Source organism: Anguilla anguilla, chromosome 5 (genome assembly GCF_013347855.1).
Source record: "Anguilla anguilla isolate fAngAng1 chromosome 5, fAngAng1.pri, whole genome shotgun sequence".
NCBI lineage: Eukaryota > Metazoa > Chordata > Actinopteri > Anguilliformes > Anguillidae > Anguilla > Anguilla anguilla.
Window position 1 is genome coordinate 36,457,437 of NC_049205.1, and position 16,527 is coordinate 36,473,963.

At 40.9% G+C, this 16,527-nt stretch overlaps 3 protein-coding genes across 3 annotated transcripts in view; all 3 read left to right on the plus strand.

The window, feature by feature from the left end:
• The first annotated feature begins 896 nt into the window (after window positions 1-896).
• On the plus strand, window positions 897-4,801 carry LOC118228166. Its single transcript, XM_035419502.1, has 6 exons — window positions 897-969; window positions 1,134-1,251; window positions 2,478-2,497; window positions 4,031-4,195; window positions 4,354-4,471; window positions 4,603-4,801. Exons 1-6 carry the CDS (start codon window positions 897-899, stop codon window positions 4,736-4,738), a joined length of 630 nt encoding a protein of 209 aa, XP_035275393.1. The 3' UTR covers window positions 4,739-4,801.
• An 8,026-nt stretch (window positions 4,802-12,827) lies between these two features.
• Window positions 12,828-14,212, plus strand: LOC118227293 (C-C motif chemokine 4-like). Its single transcript, XM_035417544.1, has 3 exons — window positions 12,828-13,081; window positions 13,180-13,297; window positions 13,429-14,212. Exons 1-3 carry the CDS (start codon window positions 13,009-13,011, stop codon window positions 13,562-13,564), a joined length of 327 nt encoding a protein of 108 aa, XP_035273435.1. The 5' UTR covers window positions 12,828-13,008; the 3' UTR covers window positions 13,565-14,212.
• The window catches only part of LOC118227291, a 30,570-nt gene continuing 26,948 nt past the window's right edge, over window positions 12,906-16,527 (plus strand). The window contains exon 1 of the mRNA XM_035417542.1: window positions 12,906-12,978. The gene's annotated coding sequence lies outside the window, so the exon portion shown is untranslated. The remainder of the gene's footprint in view (window positions 12,979-16,527) is intronic.

Here is a 16,527-nt window from a genome sequence, read left to right on the forward strand (position 1 = left end):
ATTTCTGCAGGTCCTTTTCTGGTACCCTATTTCTTTTTGACCTCCCTCAGCGCTACATTATGTGCAGTTGCAGTGATCTTTGCAGGATGCCCCCCCCCCCCCCCCCCCCCCCCCCCCCCCCCACCCCCTTGGAGAGAGTAGCAAAAGTACAGAATGTCCTCCATTTGTAGACAACTTGGCTTATTGTGGATTTATGAACACCCAGGCCTTTAGAAATACTTTGTGGCCCTTTCCAGTTTTATGCATCTCTACAATTATTCTTCTAAGGACCTCTGAAAATTGTTTTGATCAACACGTTTATACATACACTACATTTCCAAAAGTATGTGGACAGCAGGCTTGGCAATCAAAATTATTTGTAGTAAAGTTCTCACAGGCATGTCAAATGGATTCATTTATTCGTTCATTTCTTATTCAGTACAATAGAAATATGTCAGCTTCAGATCCAACAGTGGTCCAGTAGACCCAGTGGTCTATTAACTGAAATCACTTGTGCTCTGTATGAGCACCTTAGATGCTTGAAGAAAATGATAGAATAAAATGCTATAGTAAAGCTAAATCTTAGGAAAGGAAACGCAGGAACAACATGATGCGTTTTCTTAGACATTTGACACCCCTTACTGCAGAAGCTGTATTCTCTGTAACAGAACAGAAGCACTACTTAGAACCCAGAAAAAGAGGAAGAAGAGAAATGAAAGATGTTCTCCTTGTAAAGCTGGTTCGTATGAAGAAAGGGGGCTCCAGGGGAGTTCTGAGGAGGAATTCCCCATCCCTGATTTCCATCTCTTTATACAGTATATATAACCGAGAGATTCTGTCATCTCACCCAGCACAGCTCCTCTCTCTGATCCAGAGTCCAGCAGCTCCTCTCTCTCTGCTTGCAGTCTCCAGTCAAAATGAACACAGTGATGAAATTGAGCGCTCTGCTGATCCTCGTGCTGCTCTGCTCTCTGGAGCTTGTCTCTTCTGGTGAGTCTCTCAAACCTGCTGGAGTGGGGTGTGTGTTTGTGTGTGTGTGTTTGTATGTATGTGTATGTGTGTGTGTGTGTGTGTGTGTGTGTGTGCCTGTGATTGTGTGTGTGTGAGTTGCAGTAATAGTCAATCTTAGTAACTTAGTCTCTTTATCTCCAAAGCTATGGGCCCTAGCACAGGGGCGAACTGCTGCCCAAAATATGAAACAAAGAAGATCCCACTAGCAATGGTGGTCTCCTGGCATAAAACCAGCAGCAGCTGTGCCAAAGCAGCAGTAGTGTGAGTATCATGCCTCGGTCCTTAGCGTGCATCTAGGATTACAGCACTCACAATATTCTCACACGGTCGGACCTCACTCTGGGGCTCAGCACTCATTTCTACTTGCAAGACTCCTCCCACAACAGGACTTTTTACTGGAGTGCTGACTGACTTATTGCATTGCTGACTGGCTGTGATCGAAGCACAGAGTACGATGATGTCTGTTTTGCTTTGATGCTGTGAGAGCACTGATGCTCAGCTGAGTTTACATCGCTATACACTAAATTATATGTTATTAATATTATTTCATTCCCCACTGCAGTTTGGTGTGCTTGTTCATTAGTTGCTAATGGAGCTCTGTGTTGCTTGTTGCAGATTTGTAACTAAGCGTGGAAGGCGCATATGTGTGAATCCCTCCAAGGGCTGGGTGCGCAGTCACATGACTCTTGTGGACAGCAGGTCAAGGAAAGCCACAACCGTGTCAATCAAAACCACATCCTGAGGCCCTCCCAACTGAACTCACAGGCTGTCACTCACCACACTGACTTCCTGTTGGACTCTGAATTTGAACTGAAAAACAGAAGAGGAGTGTCGATAAATTATCTGTTCTTTCCCTATTTGTTATTTATTGATTACACTGTAAATTAAATATTCTGTTAAATAAAGCCTTTTTGTCACAGTTTTGTCTTGCTGATAATTGAATCTTATTTTACTTTTTTTGATGTTTCTTCTTGCAGCAAACAAACAAACTTAAAATTATATTGAATTGAGATATTTACAATATTGATGACAATGCAGTTTGTTATGTGGACAATAAGATCAGTACAACAAATACTTTGTTGGGCATATAGTCAGCTGCATATCATACCCCCCATTTAATACCAATTGTTTTAAAACTGTGCTCTTATCGTCACAGAAGCGTCCTAAAGTAACATGGTAAATGGACTGCATTTATATAGCGCTTTTATCCAAAACAAATTTCTTTTAATTGTTTATGAATGCCATGATTCTCCCTCATATCACTAACTGTCAAACTAGTTGGACACAGACATGTAAGACAACTCTCAAACCCATTGAGACAGTATACAAACAAGCTCTAATGGTCCTGGACAACAGGTCAAACCGACATCCACACTGTGACATCTTAGCCAAGTATGACCTCCTAAATTGGGAAAATCTGGTCAAATTTGCAGACGCACGTTTAGTTTTTTAAATCCTTAATGGTCTCGCTCCTCCTGTGCTGAAAGAGTTTGTGAAAAAAATACAAGTAGGTCTACTAGGGCATCCATAAGAGGGGATTGCATAATACCATTAAGGAAAAGCGCTTTTAGCCAATCAGCCTTTTATTTTAAAGCATCACATATTTTAACACCCTGCCCGCAGACCTGAGAGACCTGACCAACATTGGCACATTCACCCTAATTTAAAATTTTGGTAATTGGTTAATCAACAATGTCAACATGATAGTTAAATATTAAATTTTTTTTATATATGTATAATGTGTGTATATGTATGTATGTATATTATGGCTGTTAAGTAAGTACTAAACTGCATGTGCGTTGTGTAATATTGTGGAGTCTTGCATGTCATCATGTGATGCATCGTTTTGTGCGTTTTTATGCTTTAATACTTTCTCTAGTATGAGCTTGTTTTGTGCAGTATATGCTTGCCTTATGTGCCCCATTGATCCTTTGCATGTGCCTGCTTCTATGTTGCTCATGCGCATACAAGCTCTGTGTGTCTGCTTTTATGTGCTTTTAATGCTGTACTATGGCTTCTAGTCTGGTCTGTTTGTTATTAATGTGTAAATTTCAGCCTTCCCAGGGACAACAGATAGAATTTAGGGATCTGGCTAAATCTGGGCACATTTACATCACAAAATAATGATGTTGATCAATGTGTATTGTACCTGTCAATTAAATAAATAAGTAAATACATAAAATAAAAGTAAAATGGTAAAACATATATGCATTTAAATACCATGAAAAAAAGCTGATTGTCTGAACTTTTGTCTCATTCATCTTTGATCTTAAATTCAAATTCCTTAAATCAGTGGTTCCCTACCGTCTTCCTGGAGATCTACCATCCCTCAGGTTTTCACTCCAACCCTAACAAAGCACCCCTCATTCAACAGCTACAGATCTCGTTGAGATGCTAATTCGTAGAATCGGTGTGCCGAATTAAGAGTTGAAATGAAAACCTACAGGATGGTAGGTCTCCAGGAACAGGTCTGAGAACCACTGCATTAAGTATATGGCAAAAATAACAACTTTCACTCTAATGTTCTCATACTTTTGGAGTGTACTGTATGTTCGCATTGTGTTCTGTAAATATAATTCTGACTAATGATGTTGAATTGTCAAGGAAAAAATCAATTAAGTCATTCAGTCATTCATTCACTTGTTCATTCATTAAAAATGGCTTTGATTTGAACCCTGCAGTAGTCCATAAACCAGGCTGTCTGTGTAGTCTCAATTCTGCTTGCTCAAGACCTCCTTGTGCCCCCTTCTGCAAGCATTACAGATGACACAATAGCGTACTGAAATTTGGCTAAAATAACCGCTTTCGTTTTCACTTCCTTACTCACAGCATTTTTGCAACACACTAAATTAACGTGCACTTTAAGAGCCCAGGGTAACGAGGAAGGCTATAAAAGAAATCTATCACCCTCATTCTTAGAAAAAGAATTCATGTGGACTTCCTCATGAATTAGGAGAAGGTCTGAGGAGGAATCCCCCCTCCCCCCCTCCTACCTCTCTGTACAGTATATATAACTGAGAGATTCTGTCATCTCAACCAGCACAACTCCTCTCTCTGATCCAGAGTCCAGCAGATCCTCTCTCTGATCCAGAGTCCAGCAGCTCCTCTCTCTGCTTGCAGTCTCCAGTCAAAATGAACACAGCGATGAAAATGAGCGCTCTGCTGATCCTCGTGCTGCTCGGCTCTCTGGAGCGTGTCTCTTCTGGTGAGTCTCTCAAACCTGCTAGAGTGGGGTATGTGTGTGTGTGTGCATTTGTGTGTGTGTGTGTGTGTGTATGTGTGTGTGTGTGTGTGCCTGTTTTTGTGTGTGTGTGAGTTGCAGTAATATTCAATCTTAGTAACTTAGTCTCTTTATGTCCAAAGCTGAGGGCGCTAACGCAGGGGCGAACTGCTGCACAAGCTATGCAACAAAGAAGATCCCACTAGCAATGGTGGTCTCCTGGCATAAAACCAGCAGCAGCTGTGCCAAAGCAGCCTATGTGTGAGTATCCATGTCTCCATTAAACTGCACTTTCACAGCAGTGCTGACGCTAACTTGCGGATCGCATTGCATTCATGTTTTATGTGTGTTTGTGCCTTGGTGCTAAAGGTGCTCTGTGTTGTTTATTGCAGGTTTGTTACCAAACGCGGAAAGCGCATATGTGTGGATCCTACTCATGGTTGGGTGAAGAGCCACGCAGCTCAGGTGGACAGCAGGTCAGCCACCACTGTAGCACCAGGAACCAGCAAGATGAACACTAAAGCCTAAGGCCAGCCCTAACACCCCAGCGGGCTGTCAATCTGTACGAAGACTTCCTGTTGGACACTGCGATGGGACACACAAGAACATAAGAGAAGAATGTGTTTAATTGCATCTGATATTCCTGGATTTCATTCATGCAATATTTTCTGTTCCTTTCCTGTTCATAATGCATTGTTTCTTTTCCTACATTCATTTTTCTATTTTATAAGTTGTACATAAAATTTTTCCAGGTAACTTATTAAATGCTTTTGTAACAAACTTTTTTTCTTGTTTAATGTTTCTTGATTATTCCTGCTAAAATTCACAAAGCAGGGAAAAAATCCTTACAGTACAGCAACTTTACTAAACATTGAAACATGTGCATGTTTGTTGAATGTCACAAACTAAGATCTAAGATGAAGTGTACTTACAGCAAATATCGCTAGTTAAGTGTTCAGCTCAAATTGCTGATTTTTTTTTGATTTTGTTCAAATAAGGATGTGATGTATGCCAGGAAAAAACAGTCATAAGTCACATGAATTTTAGCAATGAAATTTACCACTTTTTGGCAATTTGCTGTAAAAGGTGACTGCTGCACCATCCAGTAACAATTTTGTATCAGTTTAATATCATAATTTTTTAACATCACAATACAATTAAATGCCCGTATTCATACAATTTGTATGATCAGGCCAGCTTCATATCATCTTGAATTTTTCAACAGTAATTAAGTGTTCAATATATCAAAGAGTGCTCATACTTAAACCTCTTGCATTGGAAAAACTGTTATCAACAGTAAAAATGAAAAATTGATTCATGGTGTTATGCATTCAGCTTTCCATGACAATTGCAGTCATTTGTCTTTGGTTTTTAATGAAAGTGGCCACATGTTCACATTTTCTACAACCACAAGAGGACATGCATAGTTTTTTTAAAGAGACCAGTGCACAGTTAATTTTCTATTGTTAAGCATTGAGTTGCGAGGTAAAAAGCTAAAACATTATGCTTCTTATTGACTCACAGAGAAAATGCAGCCATTGAAAAAGAGATTAAATAAAAATAAAAATGAGTTGAGCCTTGCTGGGCAGAAGCATAAATGAAAACATTTATATATCTGTAGCTTTAAAGTTTTATTGTAACCATCTAGAAGTAGCATACAGCATGATAGAAACAGGAACAGTTAGATGTTGAAAAAAGAATACACTTATCCAAAAACCAAAATAAATTGCATGAATGCAATAAAAACAGATGTGTGCAGGACAACAAATAATTTCATTGTCAGTACAGGTTCTAGCTACATCAACTTGGGCCTACTCGTTAGTGCACTATGGAGTCTCAGCATAGTTCTAAGTGCATAAAATAAGCATAGAGGGGGTTCCTTGCCATGTGCCGCTCGATTTGGCAAAATCAGATTGTTAATGTCTTATGATTTTTATTGCCAAAGGATTTTCTATAAATTTTTGTAAAATTAGGCAGACCTTAATTAATCAGGGCTTTAATCATTATCTTAACCCTTGTGTAATCTTCATATCATGCAAATCCCTTGTTCACAGGGTAAAACATGACCCACCCTCACTGGGCCCTATGATAAAGCCTCTCCCATTAATTTTAAACCCCAAATCTATTTTGCATGTCTAAACAACCTGTTGCACAAATAGGTGAATAACTGTGTTTTCCGACTTCACAGACCAGAGAAACTATTGACACCACTGTTTTTTCCTACAAACACACATCATTATTTATCTATTTATTTATTTATTCATTTTATTTGCTGAAAGGGATGTGTGTTGCTTAATGCTGATTAAGAATCTCTATATTTGTATGTGTGAAGTTGCAAGCTGTTGTGAACCCTTTGGAATTTTCTGAATATCTGCATTAATTACTCATTAAATGTGGTCTGATCTTCATTTAAGTCACAATAATAGACAAACACACTTTGCTTAAATTCATATCACAGTTCCGCACTGTGGTGTCCTCCCATGAATACCATCATTGTTTAGTGTTTTTCTTATAGAGGATACATGAACAGAGACTTTAGCAAGTTCGAGAGATTTATGCAGGTCCCTATTTCTTTTTGGCTTCCCTTAGCACTACATTATGTGCAGTTGCAGTGATCTTTGCAGGATGCCCCCTCCTGGAGAGAGTAGCAAAAGTACAGAATGTCCTCCATTTGTAGACAACTTGGCTTATTGTGGATTTATGAACACCCAGGCCTTTAGAAATACTTTGTGGCCCTTTCCAGTTTTATGCATCTCTACAGTTATTCTTCTAAGGACCTCTGAAAATTGTTTTGATCAACAAGTTTATACATACACTACATTTCCAAAAGTATGTGGACAGCAGGCTTGGCAATCAAAATTATTTGTAGAAAAGTTCTCACAGACAAGTCAAATGGATTCATTTATTCATTCATTTCTTATTCAGTACAATAGAAATATGTCAGCTTCAGATCCAACAGTGGTCCAGTAGACCCAGTGGTCTATTAACTGGAATCACTTGTGCTCTGTATGAGCACCTTAGATGCTTGAAGAAAATGATAGAATAAAATGCCATAGTAAGGCTAAATCTTAGAAAAGGAACGCAGGAACAACATGATGCGTTTTCTTAGACATTTGACACCCCTTACTGCAGAAGCTGTATTCTATAACAGAACAGAAGCGCTACTTAGAACCCAGAAAAAGAGGCAGAAGAGGGCTCCAGGGAAGTTCTGAGGAGGAATTCCCCATCCCTGATGTTACGACCCCAGAGTGTATAGGGGTATATAGGGAGGTAACAAAAGGTCTGGGTGTGGGTTGGTTGATGGTTGGTTGAAAGGGGACAGAACAAAATAACAAAATATAGTGCAAAACTGTGCAAAAACAACATGCGCGCCAACGTATAAAGACAAACTGTGCACGAACAGCCTAAAATCCCGAGTTATTTTCTTTAGTTTGTTATTTTGGTTTCGTGTTCATTTCTTTCATTTAATACTGTGACAGTTACAGGGGCCATGCAGTGTGTATGGGCTGCCTAAGTTTGAATGGCGTCAAGTTGATGGCACTTTGGTGTTTTTTAAAAATAAATGCCACTATTGTAGTTAAAGATATATTCTGGACTGTGTATAGTGTTATTGCATATTTTTCTCTTGAAATTGATTAAGCTCATTATAATGTGGCGTATTTTGGTATTGTGGTTTTACTCCTTATACGTGGAGTCAAATGTTACGCACAGGTAGAGCACCATTTTAGGTTAATAAAATAACTGGTTCTTTGAGTGTGAGTGCTCAAAGTGGGGGCTCGTGAGTCAAAGTGTTTATGCATGGGAGTCATTGTTCACAAGCAGTATAGCTACATACTAACATCTTTAAAGCTACCTGAAGCCTCCCAGTCTTCCAAGTGAGATCCCTAGACATAGAGTAAACTGGTGCATCCCATCACAGCTCCTCCCATGCATTTTAGTGTATTAGTGGAAGTGTCATAGGTTTCAGTATTACCTATGTATATTATGTAAATGAGCATTGTGGTGGGAGGGCTACATAGATATGCATTACAATTAGGAACATCTGCCAAAACGAAATTAACTAATCGTTGAAACGTTGCGGGAGCATTTCTCAAACCAAAAGCCATAACAGAATACTGCAGAAAAGCATCTGGGGTCACAAAAGCGGAAATTTCAGACGCACGCTGTGTTAAGGGAACTTGCCAGTATCCCTTCGGTAAATCTAATTTAGTAATGTATGCAGCTGATCCAAGGTTGTCTATACAATCCTCCATACGAGGCAACGGATAAGAGTCTGGAACTGTGACAGCGTTTACTTTTCTGTAATCTGTACAAAATCGAGATGTACCATCTGGTTTTGGAACCAAGAGACACAGAGAGCTCCAGGGACTTAAACTGGGCTCAGCTAAACCATTATCGAGCAGGTATTCAACCTCCCTTTTCATAATTTTTCTTTTGGTGGAATTAACACGATACGGATGCTGACGGATAGGTGCAGCACCGCCCACGTCTATATCATGTTGTAACACTGTAGTTCGGGAGGGTACATCATTAAAAAGGCATGGGTAACCATGTATCAATAACATAACGTCTTTCTTTTGACCTTCGGACAAATACAACAAGTGAGAGGGGAGATCGCTCAAAATCTCCGCATTGGCCAACCGAACACACGGCTGAGGTGCGTTCCACAAGATGAGGCCATCCTCATCATCGCCATCAATATGAACAACCCTAGAGGCCGAGGCAACAGATGAGACCGCACCCTCTGCAGTCTGTTCTGAGTACCGTAACAGCAAGTTCTCTGTATCTTGGGAATGGTACTTTCAACATGTTTATGTGACAAATGCGAGATTGTCGTTTGCGGTCAGGTGTACGAATAATAAAATCTCTGTCATTTAATTTCTTGTCGATTACATATGGGCCAAAGAAATGGGCTGAGAGGGCAGAACCAGCAATAGGCAAGAGAAACATAGCCTTATCACCAGGTTTAAATATGCGGGAAACCGCTTTCTTGTCATAAACTGGTGCAAACGCTCTCTTAATTGACTAACGTAATCAAGCACATTCAATTTTGGTTTCGAGTCTGTGTACAAAAACTGTTCTTTGAGAATCTTTAGGGGTCCACGAACATTGTGACCAAAGACTAACTCTGCTGGACTGAAACCTAAGGATTCTTGAATGGTTTCCCGTCCACTGTCAAGGCAATATTTGCGCAGCATGGACTTCAACGTCTGGTGGAAACGTTCCAGGGAACCCTGAGACTCTGGATGGTAGGCACTGGTGACCTTATGTTTAATGGATAGAGACTGCATGACTCGGGAGAAAAGTTTGGACATGAAATTTGTTCCCTGATCTGATTGTATCACTTTTGGCAAACCGAATGTTGAGAAAAACTTAAGCAAAGCTTTCACTACTGCAGGGGCGGTAATCTTACGTAGAGGTATCACTTCGGGATACCTGGTAGCCAAACACATAATGGTCAGCAGGAACTGATTGCCTGACTTGGATTTTGGTAACGGACCAACGCAATCAATAATCACGTACTCGAATGGTTCACCAATCACTGGAATCGGACACAGGAGAGCAGGTGGAATAACCTGATTAGGCTTTCCGGTAACTTGACAAATATGACAAGTTCGGCAAAACTGAGCTACATCTGCTTTCAAGCCTGGCCAGAAAAAATGCATGAGAATGCGGTTGTAGGTTTTTGTGACACCGAGATGTCCCGACCAGGAGTGATCGTGTGCCAAGTTCAACACATGTTGGCGATACACCTGAGGTACGACAATCTGATACACAGCACTCCACTCCATTTTTCCAGTGCCATGTAAATTCCATTTCCGCAACAAAATGCCATTATCAATGAAGTAGCCTACTTCTTTCTCTTTTGCCTCCTCCAGGCTACACACGGAAGAAAAACACTTAACAAGACTGGGGTCCCCCTTTTGTGCGGTAATTAACTGTGTACTGTTAACCGGCAATTTCAACATCTCAGAACTCGTCACCTTGTCAGACGACTGATCAACCTGCTCCTCCGAACTCACTGACAGTTTGAGAACAGGCATAGGACTTTCGTCATAAGCAAATATTGGAGCAAGAACAGTGTCGGACAGGTCCACTAGGTCACCTAATTTGCGTGACTGGGCCCTAGTAACCGCGCAGGCAGGGAAAAACTCAAGGACAGGACTCGGACAGAGTGTCGGTCACAGGGCTTGTCACCGGGCCATTCAACACCTCTAACACAGGCATTACTTCTCCTGCAATATCATTTCCCATAATAAATGTAACACCTTTCACGGGAAGTGTAGGTCGTGCTCCCACTCTAAAACAGCCGCTAACCAAATCAGACTGTATGTGCACACGATGTAAAGGTACGGTCATAAAACCCACTTCGATGCCTTGTGCCAAAACACTGGAACCACAGGAAGACTTGTCAGACAGGGGAAGCACCTCAATGAGGATGAAAGACTGGGCAGCACCAGTATCTCTCATTGTGGCAATAAAAGCATTCCCGATCCTCTGTAAATCGAGTAGCGAGTGGTCTAGTACGATTGGGCTGTGACTGGGAGCTAGTGACAACTGTGTCGGTGCTCCTCTCACTACGAGCGGCCAGAAAAACATTTTTGTGAGTGAGCACGTACTCGTCCGCAAGAACAGCTGCTTCCGACAGGGAAGTGACTTTCCGTTCATTCAAATAGACCATGATACGATCTGGCAAGCAATTTTTAAATTCCTCCAGCAACACAAGCTCACTCAATGACTTTGCTCGCTGCACACCACTTATCAAACAGTGTACCCTTTTCTTGGGCGAACTCAACGTAGGTATGAGATTGAGGTTTCTTATGGTTTCTAAACCTCTGCCTGTATGCCTCTGGAACAAGCTCGTATGCATGCAGAACAGCAGCTTTTACGATGTCATAATTTAAGCTATCCTGGAGAGGCAGAGCTGAACATACCTCTTGTGCTTTGCCAACTAATTTACATTGGAGCAGCAGTGGCCACACATCCTTAGGCCATCGCAACAAAACAGCGATGCGCTCAAACGCACTAAAATACGTGTCCACCTCGGACTCACGAAAAGGAGGGAGAATATTTTTACTGACATCAAAGGTGTCCCTGGAACCGACTGGTGAAGGAGCCATACTGCGAGGAGCTATAGGAGGCGACTGCGCAACCTTCATTGCTTCCAATTCAAGCTGTCGCAGTTTAATCTCCTTCTCTGCCTCTAGCTCCAATTTACAGATTTCAAGACGCAACTGCATCTCTGCCTGCCGTGCCTCTGCCTTTTCTTGCGCCTCCATTTGGAGTCGTGCCAATCGAATTTTCACAAGGGCCCCCACTTTGGAACCTGAGGATTCCGGCGAGTACGGATCAAAGCGAGGCGAGGTAGCTGGAGCTTTCGCCTCTACCTCCGTTGTAGCGGTGGCACCCAGGCTAGCCGGCGCCATCAGCGGTCTTGTTCTAGGCACCGCAGGAAATGCTTCAGCACCTGGCGCCTCATCGGCATTGGCCTCGGAATCTGACAAGGCAGACAGCACAACCAGCTCCAACTCCACCAACCTCTCAAGGTCAACAGACTTAATTTCCTTTTTTAACAGTTGCCCTGACACGGATATGTTGAAATGCTCCGCTATTAATAATCAACCTGCTCCAGAGTCGGTCTTTCCAAAAACTTTTCCAAGTCAAACGGGGCCATGCTGAATACTGGTAGCACACCCTACTAAAACGCTACACCACCAAAAGTCCCACGTTGCACAGACGCACAGAAGCGTAAGGCACCACACACCAACTACACCCAGGGAATTCTTTTTTTTTTTTTTTTTTTTTAATACGGGAATGAATTGATCAATATCCCGGACGAGCCCCCATTTATGTTACGACTCCAGAGTGTATAGGGGTATATAGGGAGGCAACATAAGGTCGGGGTGTGGGTTGGTTGAAAGGGGACAGAACAAAACAACAAAATATAGTGCAAAACTGGTGTGCGTTTAATTACAGGTGAAGGTGAGCTATTTACAATTTTTTCAAGTAAAGGCACAGACGTAACACATAAGGGGGAGAAGGAACGAGAGCGGTGCCAAAGAAAAGAACAGAGTAAAAATCAAAACTCTCAAGTCTGCCTAACCTAATCCGATAGTGACCCTCTAACCTAAACTACTAAAAATAAATACGAAGAACAAAACCTAACTGACCATTCTACGCTATTTATATCAAACAAAGTACAGGGAGTGGCACCCGCCCCTAACCTAGTGTATCTGTACAGTGATCTACCTACGTGCGAGCAGACGTGTCAGTGGATATAACATAAACCGTATCTTACCTGTTCACTTCTCCCCAGACAATACACAGTATAACAAATAATAACAAGGGGTAGAAGACACTTGGAAACAATTAAGTGGCAAACACACACGCTGGAATATACAAGCACAACAAATGACATGCGGATAATTACAGAATACAGTGGAAATGAGCAAGCATGGCATGAAGCCCGGCGACGGAGAACGGAAGGGTTTTTGAATTGTCGCGCTGTTTCGGATTGGGTGCTGGAGCGGGGCTCGAATGATGAGTGACGTGCCGGGAACCAATAGCAGATGGACATCTAGAAGAAGGATATGCATGGACACGCGAATGGGAAAACACAGAGGAGGAAGAAAACAACAAAACAAACACGTACACACGCGTGGGGAAGTAATACCTGATTTCCATCTCTTTATACAGTATATATAACCGAGCGATTCTGTCATCTCACCCAGCACAGCTCCACTCTCTGATCCAGAGTCCAGCAGCTCCTCTCTCTCTGCTTGCAGTCTCCAGTCAAAATGAACACAGCGATGAAAATGAGCGCTCTGCTGATCCTCGTGCTGCTCGGCTCTCTGGAGCTTGTCTCTTCTGGTGAGTCTCTCAAACCTGCTGGAGTCGGGTGTGTGTGTGTGTGTGTGTGAGTTACAGTAATATTCAATCTTAGTAACTTAGTCTCTTTATCTCCAAAGCTGAGAGCGCTAACGAAGGGGCGGTCTGCTGCACAAGCTATGCAACAAAGAAGATCCCACTAGCAATGGTGGTCTCCTGGCATAAAACCAGCAGCAGCTGTGCCAAAGCAGCCTATGTGTGAGTATCCATGCCTCCATTAAACTGCACTTTCACAGCAGTGCTGACGCTAACTTGCGGACCGCATTGCATTCATGTTTTATGTGTGTTTGTGCCTTGGTGCTAAAGGTGCTCTGTGTTGTTTTTTGCAGGTTTGTTACCAAACGCGGAAAGCGCATATGTGTGGATCCTACTGATGGTTGGGTGAGGAGCCACGCAGCTCGGGTGGACAGCAGGTCAGCCACCACTGTAGCGCCAGGAACCAGCGAGATGAACACTAAAGCCTAAGGACAGCCCTAACACCCCAGCGGGCTGTCAATCTGTACGAAGACTTCCTGTTGGACACTGCGATGGGACACACAAGAACATAAGAGAGGAATGTGTCTAATCTGATATCCCTGGATTTCATTCATGCAATATTGTCTGTTCTTTTCCTGTTCATAATGCATTGTTTCTTTTCCTACATTCATTTTTCTGTTTTATAAGTACATCATTTTTTTCCAGGAAACTTATTAAATGCTTTTGTAACAAACTTTGTTTCTTGTTTAAAGTTTTTTAATTATTCCTGCTAAAATTCACAAAGCAGGAAAAAAATCCTTACAGTACAGCAACTTTACTAAACATTGCAACATGTGCATGTTTGTTGCACGTCACAAACTAAGATCTAAGATAAAGTGTACTTACAGCAAACATTTGCCAGTTCAATGTTCAGCTCAAATTGCTGATTTGTTTTAGATTGTGTTCAAACAAGGATGTGACTTATGCCTGGAGAAAAGTCATAAGTCACATGAATTTTAGCAATGAAATTTAGCACTTTTTGGTAATTTGCTATAAAAGGTGACTGCTGCACCATCCAGTAACAATTTTGTATCAGTTTAATATCATCATTTTTAAATATTACAATAAAACTAAATGCCAGTATTCATATGATTTGTATGATCAGGCCAGCTTCATATCATTTTGAATTTTTCAACAGTAATTAAGTAATATCAAAGAGTGTTCATACTTAAACCTCTCGCATTGGAATAACTGTTATCAACAGTAAAAATGAAAAACTGATTCATGGTGTTACGCATTCAGCTTTCCATGACAATTGCAGGCATTTGTCTTTGGTTTTTAATGACAGTGGCCACATGTTCACATTTTCTGCAACCACAAGAGGACATGCATAGTTTTTGTATTTAAAGAGTCCAGTGAACAGTTAATTTTCTATTGTTAAGCATTGAGCTGCAAGGTCAAAAGAGCCATTAAACATTGTAATGCAGCCAAAACATTTTGCTTCTTGATAACAAACAGAAGAAAAGCAGCCATTGAAAGAGATAAAAAGAAAAATCAATTAGTTGAGCCTTGCTGGATAAAAGAATCAATTAAAAAATGTATAGATCTGTAGCTGTAAGGTTTTATTGTAGCCATCTAGAAGCAGTATACAGCATGATGGAAACAGGAACAGTTAGATGTTGAATAAAGAATAAAATTATCCAAAAACCAAAATAAATTGCATGAATGCAATAAAAACAGATGTGTGCAGGACAAAAAATAATTTAATGGTAAGTACAGGTTCTAGCTACATCAACTTGGGCCTACTCGTTAGTGAACTATGGAGTCTCAGTATAATTCTAAGTGCATAAAATAAGCATAGAGGGGGTTCCTTACCATGTGCCGCTCGATTTGGCAAAATCAGATTGGCACTAAAAATCATAAGACATTAACAAAGATTTTCTATAAATTTTCAAATGCAGCGTTAACCCCAATCCCATACATGGCACAAACTGATGGCCCCATAAAACCTTAGTTTTTAGACCAAACAGCTAAAGCATACAAACTAGAATTACAACAAAGTAAACTCCTTATATTGTGCAAATGCACATTCGGCATTACTGAAATGGAAAGATTGGCTTTTCGCATCCAAATCCAAAAAATAAAAGGTTGATTTCTGGACAATTACAATTAGGCAGACCTTAATTAATCAGGGCCGTAATCATTATCTTAACCCTTGTGTAATCTTCATATCATGCAAATCCCTTGTTCACAGGGTAAAAAATGACCCACCCTCACTGGGCCCCTATGATAAAGCCTCTCCCATTAATTTTAAACCCCAAATCTATTTTGCATGTCAAAACAACCTGTTGCACAAATAGGTGAATAACTGTGTTTTCCGACTATACAGACCAGAGAGACTATTGACACCACTGGTTTTTCCTACAAACACACATCATTATTTATTTATTTATTAATTTTTATTTGCTGAAAGGGATGTGTGGTGCTTAATGCTGATTAAGAATCTCTATATTTGTATGTGTGAAGTTGCAAGCAGTTGTGAACCCTTTGGAATTTTCTGGATTTCTGCATTAATTACTCATTAAATGTGGTCTGATCTTCATTTAAGTCACAGTAATAGACAAACACAATCTGCTTAAACTAATATCACACAGTTTTGCACTGGTTTCCTCTGTGGTGTCCTCTCATGAATACCATCATTGTTTAGTGTTTTTCTTATAGAGGATACATGAACAGAGACTTTAGCAAGTTCAAGAGATTTCTGCAGGTCCTTTGCTAGTACCCTATTTCTTTTTGGCTTCCCTTAGGACTGCATGATGTGCTGTTGTGATCTTTGCCCCCTCCTGGAGAGAGTAGCAAAAGTACAGAATTTCCTCCATTTGTAGACAACTTGGCTTATTGCGGATTTATGAACACCCTGGCCTTTAGAAATACTTTTGTGGCCCTTTCCAGTGTTATGCATCTCTAAAGTTATTCTTCTAAGGTCCTCTGAAAATTGTTTTGATCAACAAGTTTATACATACACTACATTTCCAAACGTATGTGGACAGCAGGCTTGGCAATCAAAATTATATGTAGTAAAGTTATCACAGACATGTCAAATGGATTCATTTATACATTAATGTCTTATTCAGTACAATAGAAATATGTCAGCTTCAGATCCAACAGTAGTCCAGTAGACCCAGTGGTCTATTAATTGAAATCACTTGTGCTCTGTATGAGCACCTCAGATGCTTGAAGAAGAAGATAGAATAAAATGCCATAGTAAGGCCAAATCTTAGGAAAGGAAACACAGGAACAACATGATGCGTTTTCTTTGACATCTGACACCCCTTACTGCAGAAGCTGTATTCTCTGTAACAGAACAGAAGCGCTACTTAGAACCCAAAAAAAGAGGAAGAAGAGAAATTAAAGATGTTCTCCTGGTAAAGCTGGTTCGTATGAAGAAAGGGGGCTCCAGGGGAGTTTTGAGG